General features: G+C 36.7%; 1 protein-coding gene across 4 annotated transcripts in view; it reads right to left on the reverse strand.

Moving 5' to 3' along the window:
- The window catches only part of CEP135 (centrosomal protein 135), an 85,999-nt gene that overhangs the window by 49,800 nt on the left and 16,134 nt on the right, over positions 1-20,065 (reverse strand). For all 4 annotated transcript variants that reach the window (XR_008502000.1, XM_054484396.1, XM_063664544.1 and 1 more), the window contains 6 exons: positions 18,865-19,080; positions 15,589-15,654; positions 13,311-13,449; positions 9,725-9,948; positions 4,421-4,573; positions 3,324-3,476 (listed from right to left, as the gene is read on the reverse strand). Coding sequence is in view for 3 of the 4 variants with exons in the window: in XM_054484396.1 (XP_054340371.1) it covers positions 3,324-3,476; positions 4,421-4,573; positions 9,725-9,948; positions 13,311-13,449; positions 15,589-15,654; positions 18,865-19,080 (951 nt within the window). In the remaining variant the exon portion in view is untranslated. The remainder of the gene's footprint in view (positions 1-3,323; positions 3,477-4,420; positions 4,574-9,724; positions 9,949-13,310; positions 13,450-15,588; positions 15,655-18,864; positions 19,081-20,065) is intronic.

Raw genomic sequence — 20,065 nt, forward strand, 5'->3', positions numbered from 1 at the left:
GGTCAACAGTATAAACACAGGGACTATTTTTCCGGTTACATTACTTTATCCAACTTACTGCTGCTAAGTCTAGGATAAGCAATATAACTTACATTTGGTTGAAAGGGTCACTGTATTGTATGTATTTATTTAATCGCTCAATTAGTATTGAGTACATACTCTATACCAAGCATCAAGCAAGGTATCAAGAATATAGTAGTGAGTAAAGCAGATGAAGTCTCTGACATCATAGCTACTGTAGCTTAGTAGAAAAGACAAAACCTAAATAAGAGCTCAAAATAAAATCCATGAATATTCTGCTAGGAAAAGGAATTTTATGCCAAAATATCAAAAGGGAATCTAGATTCTAGGGTTCATTTCCCATCAAAAGACATGTTTGGCCTGGACTTAAAGGATAAATAGGAATTAGCTAGACAAGAGGAGTGGAAGATGTGAAGGAATCTTTCAATAGTCTATGTAGAAGGCTGGTGGCAAGAAAAAGTCCATTAAGCCTGGAGTCTTGTGAACAGGGGAGATGAGTTTAGGGGAAAGAGGCTAGACCTTGAGGTAGGCAAAGGCCAATCACTGAAGCCCTCGAAAACAGTTAATGGATTTTAAATAGGAAGTGATATGATCAGATTTATATCTCTGAAAGATAACTCTGACTTCAGTGTGAAATATCGATTTAAGAGAGGTAAGGCTAGTACAGGGGCCAATAATACAATAATGCAGGTAAGGGAGAACAATGACCAGAACAGGATGGTAGCAGGGGAACAGAAAGAAGTAAACTAATTCAAGACAAAGTAATGTGAGCTCAGAAGCCAGATTCCTTGTAACTCATAGCTGGATGACCTTGGACAAGTTATTTAAACTCACTGTAACTCAGAGACCTCATCTGTAAGCAGTACCTATTAAAAAAGGCTATTATAGGTTGGGCATGGTGGCTCATGCCTATAATTCTAGCACTTTGGGAGGCCAAGGTGGACCCCATCTGAGGTCAGGGGTTTGAGACCAGCTGGCCAATATGATGAAACCCTGTCTCTACTAAATCGCTTGAACTTGAGAGGCGGAGGATGCAGTGAGCGGGACTCCCCCTCAAAAAAAAAAAAAAAAGAGGCTATTGTGAAGATTTGAAGATTTACTGAGACAACCCATGTAAAAAGCACTTAATAGAACACAGCCTCTCACATGGGAAGGGCTTAATACATGTTAAATATTTTTCAAGAGATAGCACTGATAGGACTTGGTGATTGAGAGATATGAGCTTTCAGGGAGATCTTAGTGATGGATGATGCTTGGATTTGACAACTGGTTAGATAGTGGAATAATGGGAAACTCTGGAAAAGGTTTAAGGATTGAGATTAGTTATACTTTTAAGTAAAAGATCTGTTGTAAACTCACAAAATCCTGCCTCCTACAACCCAGAAGGATTCTGGTAATACGAATGTTGCTTTTTCCAAGTTTTCGGTACTACTGCATTTAAAAAATCCTATTTTTACATTCTTTGGTCATTTCAAAAGATATGGAAAAGGATAAGTCAGTAGCTTGTGCTAAAAGCTGCCATACTGCACAGAAGTTTCCCATTTGGCAATTTTAACACTTATTTTTATAAGAAAACACTTTCTGGAAAGCAGTATTCCAAAAGATTCCAATGAAAAGTATTCTTAAACTGTTATATTTAGGGTGAAACTTCAACTGAACATTGTGACATAAAGACTATGCTTATAATGTTTAAATGTTTTTATTTCTAATTTTAGCTGTACTTTCAAAGCATTAAGTAAACTATGGACTCCATAATATTAGGATTTAGTACTTATAATGTGCTAATCATTGTTAAGTGCTTTATATGTATTAATATACTTATATTTTTGAAGATTATAAAAGAAACTATAAAGTACCCTAGATATGGCACCAAATGTACAAGCAACAAAAGAAAAAAATAGATAAATTGGACTTTATCCAAATTTTAAAATTTTGTTTTTCAAAGACATCAATGAGAAAGTGAAAAAATGACCCACGGAATGGGGGAAAGTATTGGCAAGTCACATATCTAATAAGGGGCTGTATGTAGAATATATAAAGAACTCTTACAACTTAATAATGAGACAACCCAATTTAAAAATCGGCAAAGAATCTGAACAGACGTTTCTCTAAAAAAGGATATAAAAATGGCCAATAAGAATATGAAAAGATGCTCAACCTCATTAGCCCCAAGGCAATGCAAATCAAAGCCACAATGGAGACATTTCACACCCACCAGAATGACTATAATACAAAAGGCAGATAGTACCAAGTAATGGTGAGAGTGTAGAGAAATTAGAACTTGTATTCACTACTGGTGGGAATAAAAACAGCTTGGCTTCAATGATTAAAGATAGACTTACCATATGACCAGGAATATTCCCAAGAGAAATGAAAATACATATCCAGACAAAAAGTTGTATACAAGTTCCTAGCAACATTATGGATGAATCTTGAAAACATTATGCTAATGAGAGAAGGCAGACATTTAAAAATCACATATCGAGTGATTCAATTTATATGAAATATCTAGAGTAGGAAGATCTATAGAGACACAGGTGGCTGCCTGTGGCTAAGAGTGGATGGGAGAAATGGGGAGTGACGCTAATGTGCTTCAGAGTTTCTTTTTGTGGTGATGAAAACGCTCTAAAATTGACTATGTGATGGTTACACAAGTCTATGAATATACAGATAGTCCCTGGTTTACATTTTTGACTTTGTTATGGGTTTATCAGGAGGTAACCCCCGTATAAGTTGAGGAGCATGTGGACTTAACACTGGCTTAAGATTTTTCAATATAAGACTTTACAATGGGTTTACTGTGGTATTAAATGCATTTTTTCCGACTTACATTTTTTACTTACGGTGGGTTTATTGGAATGTAATCCCATTGTAAGTCAAAGAGCATCTATGTTAAAACCAATGAAATGGTATACTTTAAGTGGGTGAATTGTATGGTATGTGAATATCTCTGTAAAGCTGTTACAAAAACAAACAAACAAACAAAGATACTGTCTTCCCATATGAGAAACTTCCGATTAAGTTCAGGGATTGGCAAACTTTTTCTGTAAAAAAACAGTAAATATTTTAGGTTTCGTGGGTCATACTACAAAAGAAGCTACAGATAATATATAAACAAATAAGCAAGGTAAAAATAAACATTTTATCAACAATGAAATATTCTTCTTAATCCATTCTTAGCTCACAGGCCATACATAAACAAAGTGGTCTGGATTTGGCCAATAGTAACTTCACAGGAAAATGTATACAAAGACCTCTTTTTCTCTACAAATTACCTTTCAAAAACATGTCAATCTTCTTACCTCTAATTTTTCTCTTAAAGCTTCCTTTTCTGCCATAATTCTTCTTAAGTCAGATAACGCAAGTTCTTTTTCCTTTTCCATAAGACTAACAATATTATGGGGTGCTGTGGTTTGGGTGGATTCCTTTCTTAGGGCAGATAATTCTTCCTGAGCCTTAAAGAATGAAAAGATATAAATTAAAAAGGCACTTTAGTAAAAGATATAAATAAAAAATACTTTGGATATGTTTCCAGTTAAAAAAGGCATACTGAACACATGCTACCGTCATTCTCTTCGCAAATCCCAACAAAATGAGAGTAGAAGGATTAAAATAGTAAGAATAATAAAACGAAAAAACAAGGGGATTGAGGGAGGCACCAGCCACAAAATGTTGGAAACTAGACAGCAGATAGACAAGCAGGAAGTAACTAGGCAGACCCAAGAAAGCTGAAATCTAAGCTAGCGATGGGGAAAGCCCAGAAGTGGATCAATTTACACTGCAGAATTCCCCCCAAAAAACTCATTAAGTGACTCTTTCAACTTGACCTTTAACTTGCATGCCTCCTCCCCTTCTCAAAATAGCAGTAGGATTTCATGGGAGATGGGTATGTGAACAAATTTAGGTGACAGACACCATGCTTTGCTCAGACTTACCTTGCCCTCTAACAACTGAGGCTTTGTTAATGGGGCCAAGCTGAATACCAATTCCCTCTTCCTAGAGTACAGTATTTAGAGACTAAGTCCTAAATAGCCAATATATCCAAATAGTGGGTGCTACCCACTGTTTTGATAGACATTTCCCCACATGTCTGAATTCCAAGCATAAATTTGGCTCAGAGTCAGGCTGAGACCTGCTCCAGGTAGTTTTAGAAAAAGAAGACTATCTCTAACTGATCTGACACATAGATAGGCTAGAAAAGGGAAAGAATAAATATGAAAAAATAAGAGAAATTTGTGCTTTAGAAACAGAATGATAGTAGAAACTATTACTGCTAATTTTAATTATGAAGAAATATCACAGGTCCATATATTATAGTAATGTGAAAGATATATACAGGCTCCATTATAGTTAACTGGTTCTGTACAATCTGTTGGCTTAATTATAATACATTTCTTACTTCATTATATAAGACACTTAGTTTATCTCTTTCTGCTGTCAATAATTTAACATTGGACTGTATATCCTCCATATATTTTTCAAATCTTTCTAGCATACGCTGAAGTTCATCTCTTTCTCTTGTGATCTGATGAATTTCTGAATTGTAATCACCCTGAAACATAATTAAAAAACAAAATATAATCATCACCACATGGTTGTCACAAGGATACTGATGATGAGATTGACTGAAAGATGCTACCAGACAGAAAGAACACAAGTGCCTTTAATGTAATTAAGGAACACAGTTTTAAAAATCTATGATGAGAGCAGATGAGAGCACTGGCAGTACCGGGGCAAATTTCCTGGCCTTCAAGTTCCCAGAAGAGACTTAGCTGCCAATGATGTGAACTTGATCAGATCCCACGAGATGTTTCAACTTTTATTCTCCCAAAGTTGTTCATACTAGTGGTACTTGAAGTATAATCCCCAGACCAGAAGCATTAGCAGTATCTAAAAGCTTGTCAGACATGCAAATTTTGGAGTTTGAAGCCCAACCCAGACCTACTCAGTCAAGAAACTTCAGGGTAGGGCCAAGTAACTGTATTTTATCAAGCCCTCTAAGTGATTCTGATGCCTAGTAATTTTTTAGAGTCACTAGTTAGTTTATCTTCTCCAGAGAAGGGGCCAGCACGGTACTTGTGTGCCTGCTCACCCAGTACAGGTAACTGTAACAGCCTAGCATATTCCTCAGTGTTTTCTATGATTGAATCTAAGATCAATACGCCAGGCATACCAACCCCCAACTGTCTCAGCTTCAGACCTACAGGAGGTCTTTTTATACAGTCAAATGAATGCAAATATTTCTACCAGGCAATATATGTTAAGAATATTCACTGAATAAGCAACTACTTCCAACATTTCTACAATTTAGTACAATTTAAAAGATGCCTACAATTTAGTACAATTCAAAAGATTCACTGTCTTCATCACTATGGTAGAAAATAAAGATGAGAGCACTCTGATTCCCCCCATGCACATGTAAATAAATTTGTATGCCTTTTTCCTATTAAAAAAAAAAGAAAAATAACAAATGTAGACTTGGGATCTATGGTATCTTAATGTTACAAGCACTAAATGCAGAAGTGCCAAGAAGGGATAATTTGATAATATGATACATTGAAAAGAGTCCTGGCCTATATTATGTAACATCTGTTATGCCAATACCACATACAATGTAGATTTGGTAAATGATAGATACCTGTGAGGTACCTCTCACCTGCACTTGGAAATAATTAATCTCTTGGTTAAAAAAGCAAAACCGAGGCATGATGGATGGGATTAGTTATCCGAACTCTTTAAAGGACAAGATGTTTTATAGTACAAAAGCAGATTAGTGTTTTGGGACTTAACCAATGTAACTATAAAAGAAGCTATGTAATCTAACCATATCTAAATTTAAAAAGTCTGGGCCAGGTGTGGTGGTTCACGTTTGTAATCCTAGCACTCTGGGAGGCCAAGGCAGGAGGACTGCTTGAGGCCAGGAACTCATGACCAGCCCAGGCAAAAGAGCAAGACCTGCCTCTGCAAAAAATTAAAAAATTAGCCAGGCATAGTGGTGCACACTTGTAGTCCTAGCTACTTGGGAGGCTGAGGGAAGAGGATTACTTCAGCCCAGGAGTTCAAGGTTACAGTGAGCTATGATCGCACTACTGCACTCCAGCCTGAGGGACAGAGTGAGACTTTCTCTCAAAGAAAAACAAAATAATCTTCCAGAAAGAGGCAGTCTGTACAGATTCTAGAAAAGGAGAGCTCAATAAATAAAGATTTGACAATCTATTTTTATTACTGTTTTGGTGTCAGCTTAAATGTCACTTTCTCCAAGGAATTCTTTCAGATTCTTCAATCTAATTTAGATCTCCTTCTATATACTCTTATAGTATTTTGAATATTTTCTGTACTTTCTTCATAAACACATTATAAATGAGGTTATAAGGTTATGTACATGATTGTGCATTTAATGCGTATCTGTACTACTAAAATTTAAGCTCCATGAGGGCCACAGTAGGAACCTGGTCTTTTTCATTACGTCTTCAGTGTCTAGTATGGTACCCAGTAAAACATGAGTTCCCTGAGCATTTACTGACTGACTTCCCTAAGCAGAAACTCTACTCTTCTTTAAATATATCTGTTGTACATATTTGTTAGTGTTAATGTATAATTGTGAATAACGCCCTTTTACTACTCCGTTGTCCCCTAAACACACACATGCACATGCACACACATGCGCAATGCTGAAGGCTGTAAGGGCAGGAACTGTCTTCTTCATCTCCGTATTCTATGCCTCATTCAGAGCAGGCACTCAATATTTATCTTCTGAACTGACCCTAGCTTTCTACCAGAACTGATGTGCTTTGAACCAGCAAATAATAAGGAAATAAACCACTCACCAGTAACTAGATGTTACACTGGGTCCTTACACAAATTATTTCATGATCAAAGGGCATAGTTTCAGCTAGACTGGAGGAATGTTTTAATAAGCTATTGTGTTGCATGGTGACCAGTTAATAATAACTATTGTATACTTCAAAATTGCTAAAAGAATAGATTTTTAACATTCTCACCACAAAAAAACAGTAAGTTGGTGAGGAAACAGACATGTTAATTGGTTTGACTGAATCTTTCTATAATGTATACATAGATCAAAACATCCAACTATACTCTATAAATATACGTATTATTTGTCAACTAAAAATAAAACCGACAAATTAGCTCATTTAATCTTCACAAGAAGTTGTAGTCACTTTCCCCACTCTGCAAATGAGGAAAACAGGGTTCCATGAAGTTAGGTAACTTCTCCAACATCATAAAGCCAGTTTGTGGAGCTGGAACTTGTGTTAGGCTCCAATTGCAAAGCACTTCTGCCTACACCATACTCAGAACTCACAGCGGGAACCAGGGTGAATACAAGGTGAGGAGGATAGTACCCACCCTACACAGGGAATAGAGAATTGATATTAAAAAGTGTCAATTTTTTTCTGAGTTACTACGATCCCAACACTGTGCCTAACAGTCTGCCATAAAGCAGGGGTTGAAAACACAGCTAGTACCAAATCCAGCTGTAGAATGATCTTTGTTGTTTACCAACAAGTGTTCCTGAACATGTTTAAAATAGCTAATTTTAGGGCAGCCACCATGGCTCACGTCTGTAATCCCAGCACTTTGGGAGGCCAAGGCAGGCAGATCACTTGAGATCAGGTGTTTGAAACCAGCCTGGGCAACATGGCAAAACCCTATCTCTACAAAAAATACAAAAAAAAAAAAAAAAAAAAAAGCCAGGCATGGTAGCACGTGCCTATAGTCCCAGCTACTCAGTAGGCTAAGGTGGGAAAATGGCTTGAGCCCAGTAGGCAGATGTTGCAGTGAGACAAGATAATGCCACTGCACTCCAGCCTGGGTAACAGAGCCATATCCTGTCTCAATAAATAAAGTAAAATAAAATAGCTAATTTTAGGTGGGGAATGCACTTCCTAGTTCCCAGCACTCACAACTGTCTTATACCCCACCCATTTCATTCAGGTACTTACCTACTATCCTCTATCATGCCTGCACTTTATGATTGGGACTCTAAAATGCTCTGAACATCCTGGCTTTCTGAACTCTAGAAAATAAATTCTTTGTCTATGCCAGGTACCATTATAACTTCAAGAATGTAAATAAGTTGAAGGGGAGAAAAGTTTCACCTAATTTTACTAGTGCCTTACCAAGGTCTCACACACTTGTCTTTCAATTGTGAATCCAACACAGAGCAAATGGATCAAATATTTTGGTTAAAAGCTCTGAGATATTTATCTCCTTAGTATTTCAAACTTAATTAAACTGATCAATCATTTTGTGGGAAATTCCTCTATACAATAAAAATGATCAATTCAGTCACTTATTTTTCCTGAGTCCTAAGTATATACGGAACTTAAAAAAAACTCAGCAACACATAAATTATTAATAACCTGTACTGCATTTTCCCACCAATTCATTCTTTTTTTTTTTCTTCTTTTTTTTTTTTTTTTTTTTGGTCGCCCAGGCTGGAATGCAGTGATGAGATCATGGCTCACTGCAGCCTCGAACTGCTGGGCTCAAGCAATCCCCTTGCCTCAGCCTTCCTAGTAGGTGGTACAAGAGGTGCGTGCCACTATGCTCAGCTAATTTTTTAATTTTTCTTTTGTAGAGATGGCATCTCACTGTGTTGACCAGACTGGTCTCGAACTTCTGGCCTCAAGTGATCCTCCCGCCTTGGCCTCCCAAAGTGCTGGAATTACAGAAGCCACCCCACCTGGTCTTATTCTTATAATAGATAACATAGTATAGTGCTTACACTGACAACTGTAAATCAAAATTCAGCCATTAGCCTATGAGGTTAAAAAATGAAGTCTAATCAGAAGACAAAACTGTTTGACAATGGACACAAGATCTTCAGGAAAAACATGACAAAATTAGTAAATTCGGCCAAGTCTGAAATCAAATGTTTTGAGTTTTAATGAGTACTCCCCACTCCCAGATTTCCCCTAATTTTACCTAGTGTGTAGATGAAGTCACATAAGCCTTCAAGACTCCTGAACTCCAAAGCTTAAAAGAAGAAAAATCTGAAGAACTCAAATGATACTCATAAAACACTAAAAATAATTAAGACCTAAAATAGACGCATGATTTTAATCTCTCATGAATCATGGTCAACTTTAAATAATACACACATTGGGAGATGCAATTAGAAAATGACATAGAGAGAACATCTTTGGATCATCAACTTACAAATATGGTTGCAGTGGACAAACAAAACAATCTCCTCAGCACTCACTTGCCATGTCTATCTTTCATAGCATGGTTAATAGAGAAGATGCTTGGTCAGTAGAATGTGACACACCTTCCTAACTGGTCCAAGGCTGGAAATGACATGAAACCATGTTGCCTGCCATGCATACAAAGCCACTCTGCTATGAGAGAGAAAATGCAACTGATATAAAAAGTAAATTCTAAAAAGAGAGGGAATGTCCAACAATATGAGTCCTGAAAGCCCAGGTGCCACTGCACTTCTACAACTCAGCTTTCAACCTTTCCTTTAATTTCCAGTCATCTATATGTTATAGTTTGTTCTTAAGTAATTTTCCTAATTAATGCAGTGTTCCTACAGTGCAGGCCATAAAAGAAAACAAAAATCAAAATCAGGATTTTTCAAAGCAAGTATGAATAAAGTTACATTTAATATAATAATAAACCAGAAAAATTTATTCATAAAGATACTTTCTGGCCTACTCTTATAAAGGGACATTACCTTTTCTGGTGTTCTAAATATTGAACTTTTTTCACGTGCACTATAACTTGTAGAGCAAGATCTTCGCTGTATTATATGTTGGAGTCTCTCTAGCTCTTTCTTATAATAATCTCGTTCTTCTTCTATACCTTTCAGAAATGTATCTAAACGAGAAGGTGACTTGTCTCGACGTTTTATTCCATGTTCTAGTCTCATCCTCTCAACTTCCAGAGTAAGTTGTCGTTCTGCAAATTAAAGTGGTTAACTCTTAAAATAATGTTGTATACGTAATGTTGATTAGTTAAGTAAATTATATTAATAACTTTTAGAATGAAAGCTACTAGAAATCATGAACTGTTCTACATTAACACCTGTAAGTACCAAATCTATTGAAGAGGTAAATATTGAGAGGAAAGAAAGGGAAAAAAAGCAAAAATTAAAAGTTTAAATAAAGTCCAATAGGTCCAAGTCCCCCTGCTTTTGTCTTATTATAAGATGGGTACTATGCAGTACTACAAAATGAAGCAATAAATTCCCACATAGTACTTTCCTGGGACCTGAAAATGCACTAAAAGAAAATATATCTATAAACAATCATAACATGCACAAACTTAAAATTAAGTTTGAATTTAACACAGTATACACATATACATAGAGAGCAAAATAACTCAAATAAATATAATTATTAGCTTTTACCATAGAAATTGCCTCTTCATGAGTCAAAAGTAATCAAATACTGACAATTTCATATAGTTGAACCTAATTTAATTTATGTTCATTACAACTCTGAGGTATGGAATGATTTTCCTGATGTATTCTGATTTACTCTCATCTCTTCTTTCATTCATTCATTCAACAGATACGTATTAAGCATTTACTACATGCCCAGCACCAGCTAAGGATACAGTATAAAAAGCATAGCCAAGGCTGAACAACTATTCTAATTGTAGTAGGATAAAAGCTACAAAAGGACAGTGTGCAATGCAAACTAGAGGATGAACTGGCAAATTTGCCCCAAGAAGGAATGACCAGAGAGGTAAGAACAAAGTAGGAGAGTGGGAAAGAATGGGCAACTGGATTAAAAGCAGTCAAATAAGCAAATGAATGAAAAGCAGCCACTGCATTTAGCATAACAGAGGTGAATGACTTTAACAAGAGCAGTTTTGTTGAAGAGATGGCAACAGAAGCCAACTGGAGTGGACTGAGGAGCTAAGGGGTAGTGGGTGATCAAGCAGAACAGCAAGTATGGCTGACCTTTCAAGACGCTGATGCTATGAAGAGAAGAAACAAGTGGCTGCATAGGAATGGGTCAAAGTTTTTGTACTGGAATGGGTGAGAATAAGCATGTTTGAATGCCAATGGAAAAAAACAGTACAAAGATTAAAACTATGGAGAGGAGATTATTAATTTGTAAGGTTTTTAAAATTAGAGAAGTTAGGACCCAGAGAATAGATGGAGCCACCGGCCCTTCATAAGAGGGGCATTCCTGCATTGAACAGGAAGGAACAAGATGCACAGGTTTTTAATCTGAGGCCAGAAGACTGAGTGAATCCCTGCCGTGGCTTCCCTTCTCTTAGGAAAACTGGAGGTAGGATCATCCACTCAGAATGAAGGTGGGAAATGGGACTCACGGGTTTATTGACAGTGCAAAACATTTTAAATATCCCCCATGGAGAATGGAAGATCAAACGCTAAGAGAAAAGTGTAAGATTTCCATACAGCGCTGAGCAGCCTGCTGAGGTTCAGGACCTTCTAATTTACAGTGCTCTCAATGTGCCTGGTGCACACTCAAACAGCTGACCATGTGTAAAAGTGTAGAAGGTAAACTGTTTGGCTCATCCATGGCTGGGTATCTGGCAGGGGGATGCACCCAAAACACAGGGAAACAAGAGAGTTTGAGACAGCTGAAAGATTACGCTGAAATGATAGGCCACATATAGCTATCAAAAAAAATATACACTTCCTTTTTTTTTTTTCAAGATGGAGTTTCACTATTTTTGCCCAGGCTGGAGTACAATGGTACGATCTCGGCTCACTGCAACCTCTGCCTCCAAGTTCAAGCGATTCTCCTGCCTCAGACTCCTGAGTAGCTGGGATTACAGGCACCCACCACCACGCCCAGCTAATTTTTGTTTTTTTAGTAGAGACGGGGTTTCTCCATGTGGGTCAGGCTGGTCTTGAACTCCCGACCTCAGGTGATCCGCCTGCCTCGGCCTCCCAAAGTGCTGGGATTACAGGCGTAAGCCACCGCACCCAGCCTATTTTAAACTTTTATACATGGTTCTAAGCACTTCAACATATTAACTCATTTAATTATCACAACAACCTTTCAGGGTAGGTGTCATAATTAGCCCCATAGATAGGGAACTGAGGCACAGAGAGCTTAAGTAACATGCTCAAGTTACACGTTAATAAGTAGAGAGGAGTTCAAACAGATTATCCACATGGGCCTAGGATAGAGACTCTTCTTAATACAGTAACTGGCTTTCTTTCACTTCCTAAGACACACAGAGTTTGACGGCACCAAGCTTCTGCACGTGCCATTTCCTCTGCATAGAAAATCAGACCCCAGATCTTCATATTGCTGGTGTATTGTCATTGAGCACTTCATTCAATCTCTAGCACATCCTCCCATTCTAATTTAATACCTCTTATCAACTAAAATTAACTTCTTTATTTATGTGCCACTAGTTTGTTTCCCTAGCAAGAAAAAAGGCTCTGCAAGAGCAGGGCCCTTATGTATTTTGTTTGCCACTATATACCCCAGCACTCAAAAACAGGGCCTGGCACACACCCACACAGGAGGTGATTCATAAACATCGGTCAAATTAATGAATGAATAAATTCTTTTTTTTTTTTGGAGATGGAATCTCATTCTGCCACCCAGGCTGGAGTGCAGTGGCATGATTCAGGCTCACTGCAACCTCCACCTCCCGAGTTAAAACGATTCTCTTGCCTCAGCCTCCCAAGTAGCTGGGATTACAGTCGCATGCCACCATGCCCAGTTAATTTTGTATTTTTAGTAGAGACGGGGTTTCACCATGTTAGCCAGGCTGATCTTGAACTCCCGACCTCAGGTGATCCGCCTGCATCAGCCTCCCAAAGTGCTAGGATTACACGTGTGAGCCACCGCGCCCAGCAGAATGAATTATTTGTTCCTTATGCCAAGTCATTTAGAACTGGTACCTGCAGAAAGTTAGCCTATTTCAATTTGTGTGTGTGTTTATGTGTGTGTATTTTAAGACAATATAACTGCATTTCCTTGAAAAGATTCTGTACTTCAATTTTCCACCATCAAAATAGCCTTCCCTTTAGTCTTACTTAATTCTATTATTAGTCTGTCTCAAAGAAGGACACATTTCTATTGCAAAATATTCAAGCAGGGCTCCCTGTATAAACCAGCCAAAACATAAAAATTCTAAGGTCCTTGAGGGAGAGATTTCTACTGTATCTACAGTAATTACTATGGTTTCTGACTAATGGTAAGCACTCAACAAATATTTATTGAATGAATGAATGAATGAATGAATGATTATCTACTAAGAAAAACAATACATCAAGAGGAAATCACCATCATTTTTTAAGCTATCAAAATTTGACATCTTACCTGTAACTGCAAAACTTTCAACTTTTTTGCTAAGTCTTTGCTTTTCTTGTTCAAGCTGATGAACAACAGTTTCTAGGTCTGATTTTACAAGGAGTTCATCACTCAGTCTCTCCTTTTCTTTCTGGCATAAGTTCAATTCCTGCAAATTTTAATACTATAATTAAGATTTCTAACAACTTTATAAAATATTATCACACTTAAAAAGCACATTTATATAACAGCAATTTCCATATACGTGTGTGTACATATACTTAGTCAAATATAAGGTTTCAATTAAACTTAATTATCTTTTTGGCTGAAAACACAAATATCAACAATGCTTCTTTGAGGGTGGGAGAATTATTTTCTTCTAGTTAGTTTAGCATATTGTCTTATTTTTTTCTAAATGAATATATACTTACATGATTAAAAAATGTAAAGCTTTTTCATGTTTAAGAGAGCAGTAGTAAGATAAAGTCTTCTAAGATCACCACACACAGTGTATCTATAACTATACTGGTTATTTTCTCAGCCTCATATGCACAACAAGGATAATAAGACCAGGACACTAAGGATTCACTGGCGAGGATGAATCTATGGTTATGAAGTACTTTCCATGGTATCCAACCAAGTACAACATGGTATCCACGGTAAGTACTTAAAAAATGTTAGCTATCAATATTACCATTCTTACTTAAAAATACATAGAGTCTTGCATTACTAGAAAAAATAAGAAAGGTAAGAAAGTAACTACGGCAACATCTTACTGTCAGCCAACACTACTAAAACTTGGTCACAGTTCTGAGACAAGTATTATGAATCACATCCAACATTTAGTGAACATACAACTAGCAGTGAACAAACAGCAAAGATCCCTTGCTCTCATGCTTCCTTTTTAATTGACTTATGCCACCAGGACACTGCAGCTAGACTGTATAAAAAGTACACATAATGAAAGAACTGGGAATTAGTATTTACCTTTGTTTCCAATCTTAGAGAAAACTCTTCCAATTCAACAGGCTATTTTTTTAAAATCCTCAATCATTTGGGTGACCACCTGGTTTCTACCTTATAAGCAAGACACTCTTTCTGCTAGTTGCAGACTATAGGACTATATGATTTTTCTGTATGCTATATTTAGGCTTCTGTTGGGATGATTACTTCCTTTGTTATATGAAGACTACCAGAACAAGAAATGTGAATAGGAAAATGGTTTGTATTACCAAACAAAGCTATTAAAAGAGGACTGGGCTGGGAGCAGTGGCTCATGCCTGTAGTCCTAGCACTTTAGGAGGCCGGGACAGGAGAATCACTTGAGTCCAGGAGTTTGATACCATCCTGGGCAACATAGTAAGACCTCATTTCTACTAAAAAAAAAAAAAAATAAATAAATAAAAAAGCTAGGCACGGGGGAGCATGCCTGTAGTCTTAACCACACAGAAGGCTGAGGTGGGAGGATCACTTGAGCATAGGGGTTCAAGGCTGCAGGGAGCTATGATCATGCCATTGCACTCCAGCCTAGGTGACAAGGCAAGACCCTGTCTCCAAAAAATAAATAAATAAAAGAGGATGGAGTGCCTTTTGTAATAATCAACAAATATTTCAAGTTAATCAACAAATATTTCAAGTAATTAACTTCTGGTTTTAATATTAGTCAACTAACAAATCATAAAGTAGTTAAAAGAATGTAAAATTTCTAGCAGCTACCTACTATACATAAAATTAAGGAATTATAAAAATATAAACTTGCATGTCATGTCCATGCAGTGGAATATTACTCAGCCGTAAGAAGGAATGAAGTACTCATAAATGCTACCACATGCATGAACCTTGTAAACATTATGCTTAGTAAAAGAATCCAGACACAAAATATATGATTCCCTTTATATGGAATGGCCAGAACAGACAAATCTACAGAAACAGAAAGTAGATTAGTGGTTGTCAGGAGCTGAGCAATAAAACAAAGCATACAAATTTTCTTTTCTTTTTTTTTTTTTTAAAAGATGGAGTTTCGCTCTTGTTGCCCAGGCTGGAGTGCAATGATGCGAACTTGGCTCACTGCAACCTCTGCCTCCCAGGTTCAAGCAATTCTCCTGCCTCAGCCTCCCAAGTAGCTGGGATTACAGGCATGCACCACCACGCCCAGCTAATTTTTGTATTTTTAGTAGAGACGGGGTTTTACCAAGTTGATCATGCTGGATGGTCTCGAACTCCTGACCTCGGGCGATCCACCCACCTCAGCCTCCCATAAAAATTTTCTTACTGAAAATGCTGGTAATTCAATATGACATCAACTTACCAGTTGAAGTTTTGCCATTGTTTCTTCAAGATCCCGCATTTCAGACAGCTTTCTTTTAATCTCTTTCTAGGAATAAAAAGCCTATTAGGTATATACTTAAAAGTCTAAGAATACTTAAGTCACATGCAAATAGATCAAGTAATCTTGCAATTACTTCACGTTCCCTCTTACCAGTGAGATCTGAGGCTTTATCCCTATCAATTTCAATGAAGAGGCAAAATTGAGGCTTCTCTTTAATCTTTTGGTATCCCGAATGTTTACAGGAGCCTACTTGTAACATCTGAAGAGGCCGCTTGAACACCTTGTAGGATCTTCCTTGGGCCTTAAATTTTGGGGTAATTCTATGGCACTGTCATTTCCTGATTTTCCTATCCTATTTGCTTTCTCCATACCTGCTTTTACCAACCTGGATCCTCTCTATACTGCAGCTGAGAGAACAGAATGCCAAGATCAAAATATTATGACCCAATAGGAATATTTTGTTGAGCCAACTTGTCATTTCTGAGCATTTGCAATGGGACATGGGAAGCTGTGTTTAGCATGCTGTGTGCACAAGGATAGAAGATGCAAAAGGTGGTGGAAAAAGAGAGGGATGAGATATAGGAGTGTTGCAATGAAACTAAAACCACAAAAACAGAATTAAAACTGTACTCATTATATCCTTTTTCAAGATTGTGTTGGTGGTCTGGGGTCCTTGGAGATTCCATATGCATTTTAGAAGTTTTTTCTATTTTTGCCAAAAAAAAAAACAAAAAAACACACCACTGGGATTTTGATACGGATTGCACTGAATTTGAGTTGTATGGACACTTTAACAATATTGGATCTTCCAATCCACGGACACGGAATGTCTTTCCATTTATTTGCGTCTTCTTTAACTTCTTTAGCAATGCTGTATAGTTTTTCAAGTGTATGGGTTTTTCATCTCATTGGTTAAGTTTATTTCTAAGTATTTTATTCCTTTTGATGCTACTGCAGATGGGATTACTTTCTTAATTTCCTTTTTGGATAGTTTATTCTTAGTGTATAGAAAAACATCTGATTTTTGTGTGCTGATTTTGTATCCTGCAATTTTGCTGAATTAGTTTATTAGTTCTGGTTTTTGTGGAATGTTGAAGGCTTTCTACATATAAAATTATGCCATCTGTAAACAGAGATAATTTTATTCTTTCTTTGCAATTTGTATGCCTTTTCTTGCCTAACTGCTCTGGCTAGGACTTCCAGTACTATGTTGAGTAGTAGTGACAAGAGTGGGAATCCCTCCTTGTTCTTCATCTTAGAGGAAAAACTTCCAGTTTTTCACCACTGAGTATGATTGTTTGCTGTCGGCCTTTCATACATGGTTTTTAAAATATTGAGGTAATTTCCTTCTATTCCACTAATTAGTAGAGGTGGCACTATATAAAGTCAATTTGGTGATGTAGAGCAGTGGTCTTCAAACTGGATTATACTTACTCCTGGGATAAACTGAACACTTTCCAAGTATTACATAAAACTATGGTATGCACATAGTTCTAAGGAATCAGCATCTGAATTCTTAATTTGCATATTCAGTGCTTCTTAAAAATGATCTACCTAATAACTTGTTTGTGGCCTGGCTATCATGTGAGTTCTGCATTCCTACCCTCCCTTTTATAGCTGCCTTTCTCTCAATGTTCAAAGAAGGGCATGTATCTCATTCATACCCCAATAGTGCACTGTCTCAAGATATAAAAAACTTTTAGAGTACCAGATCAAAAGATAATCCGAAATGTTGGGGCTGGCCAAAGGCTTTAAATAAGACACTATTTTCTCCCATTATAATTCATTAAGAGATGTATTTCCAATAAAATTTTACTTTTTTATTTCATAAATATCAACATTTGTGGTATATTTGTCACTTTAACCCACTGATAATTAATAATTGTAATGATGACACTATTCAGATAAAAATGTTAACACCTTGAACCTTACAGTTACAGGAAATTTTTAAAAATAAAAAATTTCTTTTTTTTACCATCAGATAGGCTGTCAGAATTTTTTTTAATTAAAAAAATTCATTCTTTTTAAATTTGTTCTTTTTATTGTACAGATGTATGATAATGTGATCATGAATAGATTTTCAAGCATAAAACTAGTTGAAACAGGATAAAATTTTGTGGAAATTTCAAGGAGAAAGGATCATTTAGATTTTACTGGCTATAATTAAAAGAACAATGAAATAGTTTTATTTTAAGATATTATATTTAAAATAGACTGGAAATATCACCCTTTCCATTTAAACTTAAAAGATGAAAAATGCTATTATAATTACCAACTTAAAAATGTGCAAGGACATAGCATACACAGTTTTAAAAACACTTTTAAAGAATTCTTGGTGGCCAGGCATGGCTGCTCGTGCCTGTAATCTGAGCACTTAGGGAGGCTGAGGCAGGAGGATTGCTTAACCCAGGAGTTTGAGACCAACCTGGGCAACACAGTGAGATCCCATCTCTGCAAAAAATTAAAAAATTCCTTGTGGCATGCACCTGTAGTCCCAGCTACTCAGGAGGCTGAGATGGGAGGATTGCTTGAGCCTGAGGAGGTTGAGGCTGCAGTGAGCTATGATTGTCCCACCACACTCCAGCCTGGACAACAGAGCAAGACCATGTCTAAAAAAACACAAGCCGAGCGCGGTGGCTCACGCCTGTAATCCCAGCATTTTGGGAGGATGAGGTGGATGGATCACCTGAGGTCAGGAGTTCGAGACCAGTCTGGCCCACATGGTGAAACCCCCATCTCTACTAAAAGTACAAAAATTAGCTGGGCATGGTGGTGGGCACCTGTAATTCCAGCTACTTGGAGGCCGAGGCAGGAGAATCACTTGAACCCAGGAGACGAGGGTTGCAGTGAGCCGATATCACACCATTGCACTCCAGCCTGGGAGACAGAGATTCTGTCTCAAAAAAAAAGGATTCTTGAGCAAAAATGACATAGAGGGGAAACTTCAAAAGCTCTCTCACAATGCACAGATAAAGGGGCAGAGATAAAAATCTTGAAGGAAAACAGACTAGAGTTTGGAGATCCATCCTAAGAATAGGTGTGCTTCAGAGAGACACTCAAACAACTAAAACAATTACAATCATTTACAGGGTGTAAACAACACTTCAGAAAACCCTGAATTACCAAAGCAAAAAAACAAAAACAGACACACAAAATAAACCAAAAACCTGAATGCAGATATTAAAAGGGATCAAGCTTACTGTGTGCTAGGAGAATTAATGAACACTCTCACAATCTACACATATCATTCATTACCTTTGCTTCCCCAAGCTCTTTATCAGCAGTCTCAAGCACTTCTTCTTTATGTCTTTCCAACTGCTGTGCTAACTGATCTATTTCAGTTAATTCTTGGCAGAGTTTTTCATTTTTGTTACTTAAATTAACAACTTCAGATGTCACTGTTTCCTTGGTTTCCATAAGCTCTCGTATACGCTTCTCCAGGTCTTTATTAGCTTGCTGAAGAAAGTCAACCTAAATTGGAGTTGTAATTTATGAGGCATATGAATTGGAAAATTATCCTAAACACTGACTTTCCAAATAATACTTCAAAAAACTATATTTTAAAAATCATTGAAGATTAAAACTACAGCTATTTTATATTTGCAAATTTATATTGTTATTTACAAAACTGTCCATGTGCAGTGTAATGAAAGTACATATCCATTGGCTTTGATTTTCAAGCATAGAAAGGACAAGAAATTTGTGTGAACTTTTTCCCAATACAGAGTTGTATACAACAAGAATATCAAGATGATAATAGACTGTGTTGTTCAATATAGTAGCCACTAGCAACCCGTGGCTACTGAGCATCTGAAATGTGGCTAGTGTAAATTGAGATGTGCTATAACTGTAAAATATACACAGGATTTCAAAGATAATACAAACAAAAAAATACGTATGTAAAAATATTACTGGTTGAAATGATAATATTTTGGACATACTGGGGTAAATACATTATTACAATTAATTTCACCTCTTATTTTTTTAAATCAAGCTGCTACTAGAAAAATTTTAATTACATATATGGTTCATATCATATTTCTATGGGACAGCACTCCTCTAGAGCTACTGTTGATATTTTTTACTTACTATATTCTGTTTGTAGCCCAGGCAACTCTGTCATACCAAAATTTAGTCTAAAGTTCATGTGTCATGCTGCATGGAACTCTCCTGCTCTTTCAGCCTTAGGTCAAATGCACGGCAAAGGAATCCATTACGTAAGTAGATAAAAGCTAGGTATTTAATTTTTATATACATTTTTAAATTTTTACATTATAAAATAAATATATACTCACAAAAATTTAAAAAAAGAAAAAGAGAAAACCATAAAGGAGAATATCCCACCACACAAAGATAAGCTTTGTTAGTATACTTTGGTATATTCTCTTTGTTTTCTCTTTCCAAGTCCATATCTACATTTTCTTAAAAGCAAACTGACAATCATGTGCCCAGAGTT

This window comes from Pongo pygmaeus, chromosome 3 (genome assembly GCF_028885625.2).
Source record: "Pongo pygmaeus isolate AG05252 chromosome 3, NHGRI_mPonPyg2-v2.0_pri, whole genome shotgun sequence".
In the NCBI taxonomy this organism is placed as follows: Eukaryota; Metazoa; Chordata; class Mammalia; order Primates; family Hominidae; genus Pongo; species Pongo pygmaeus.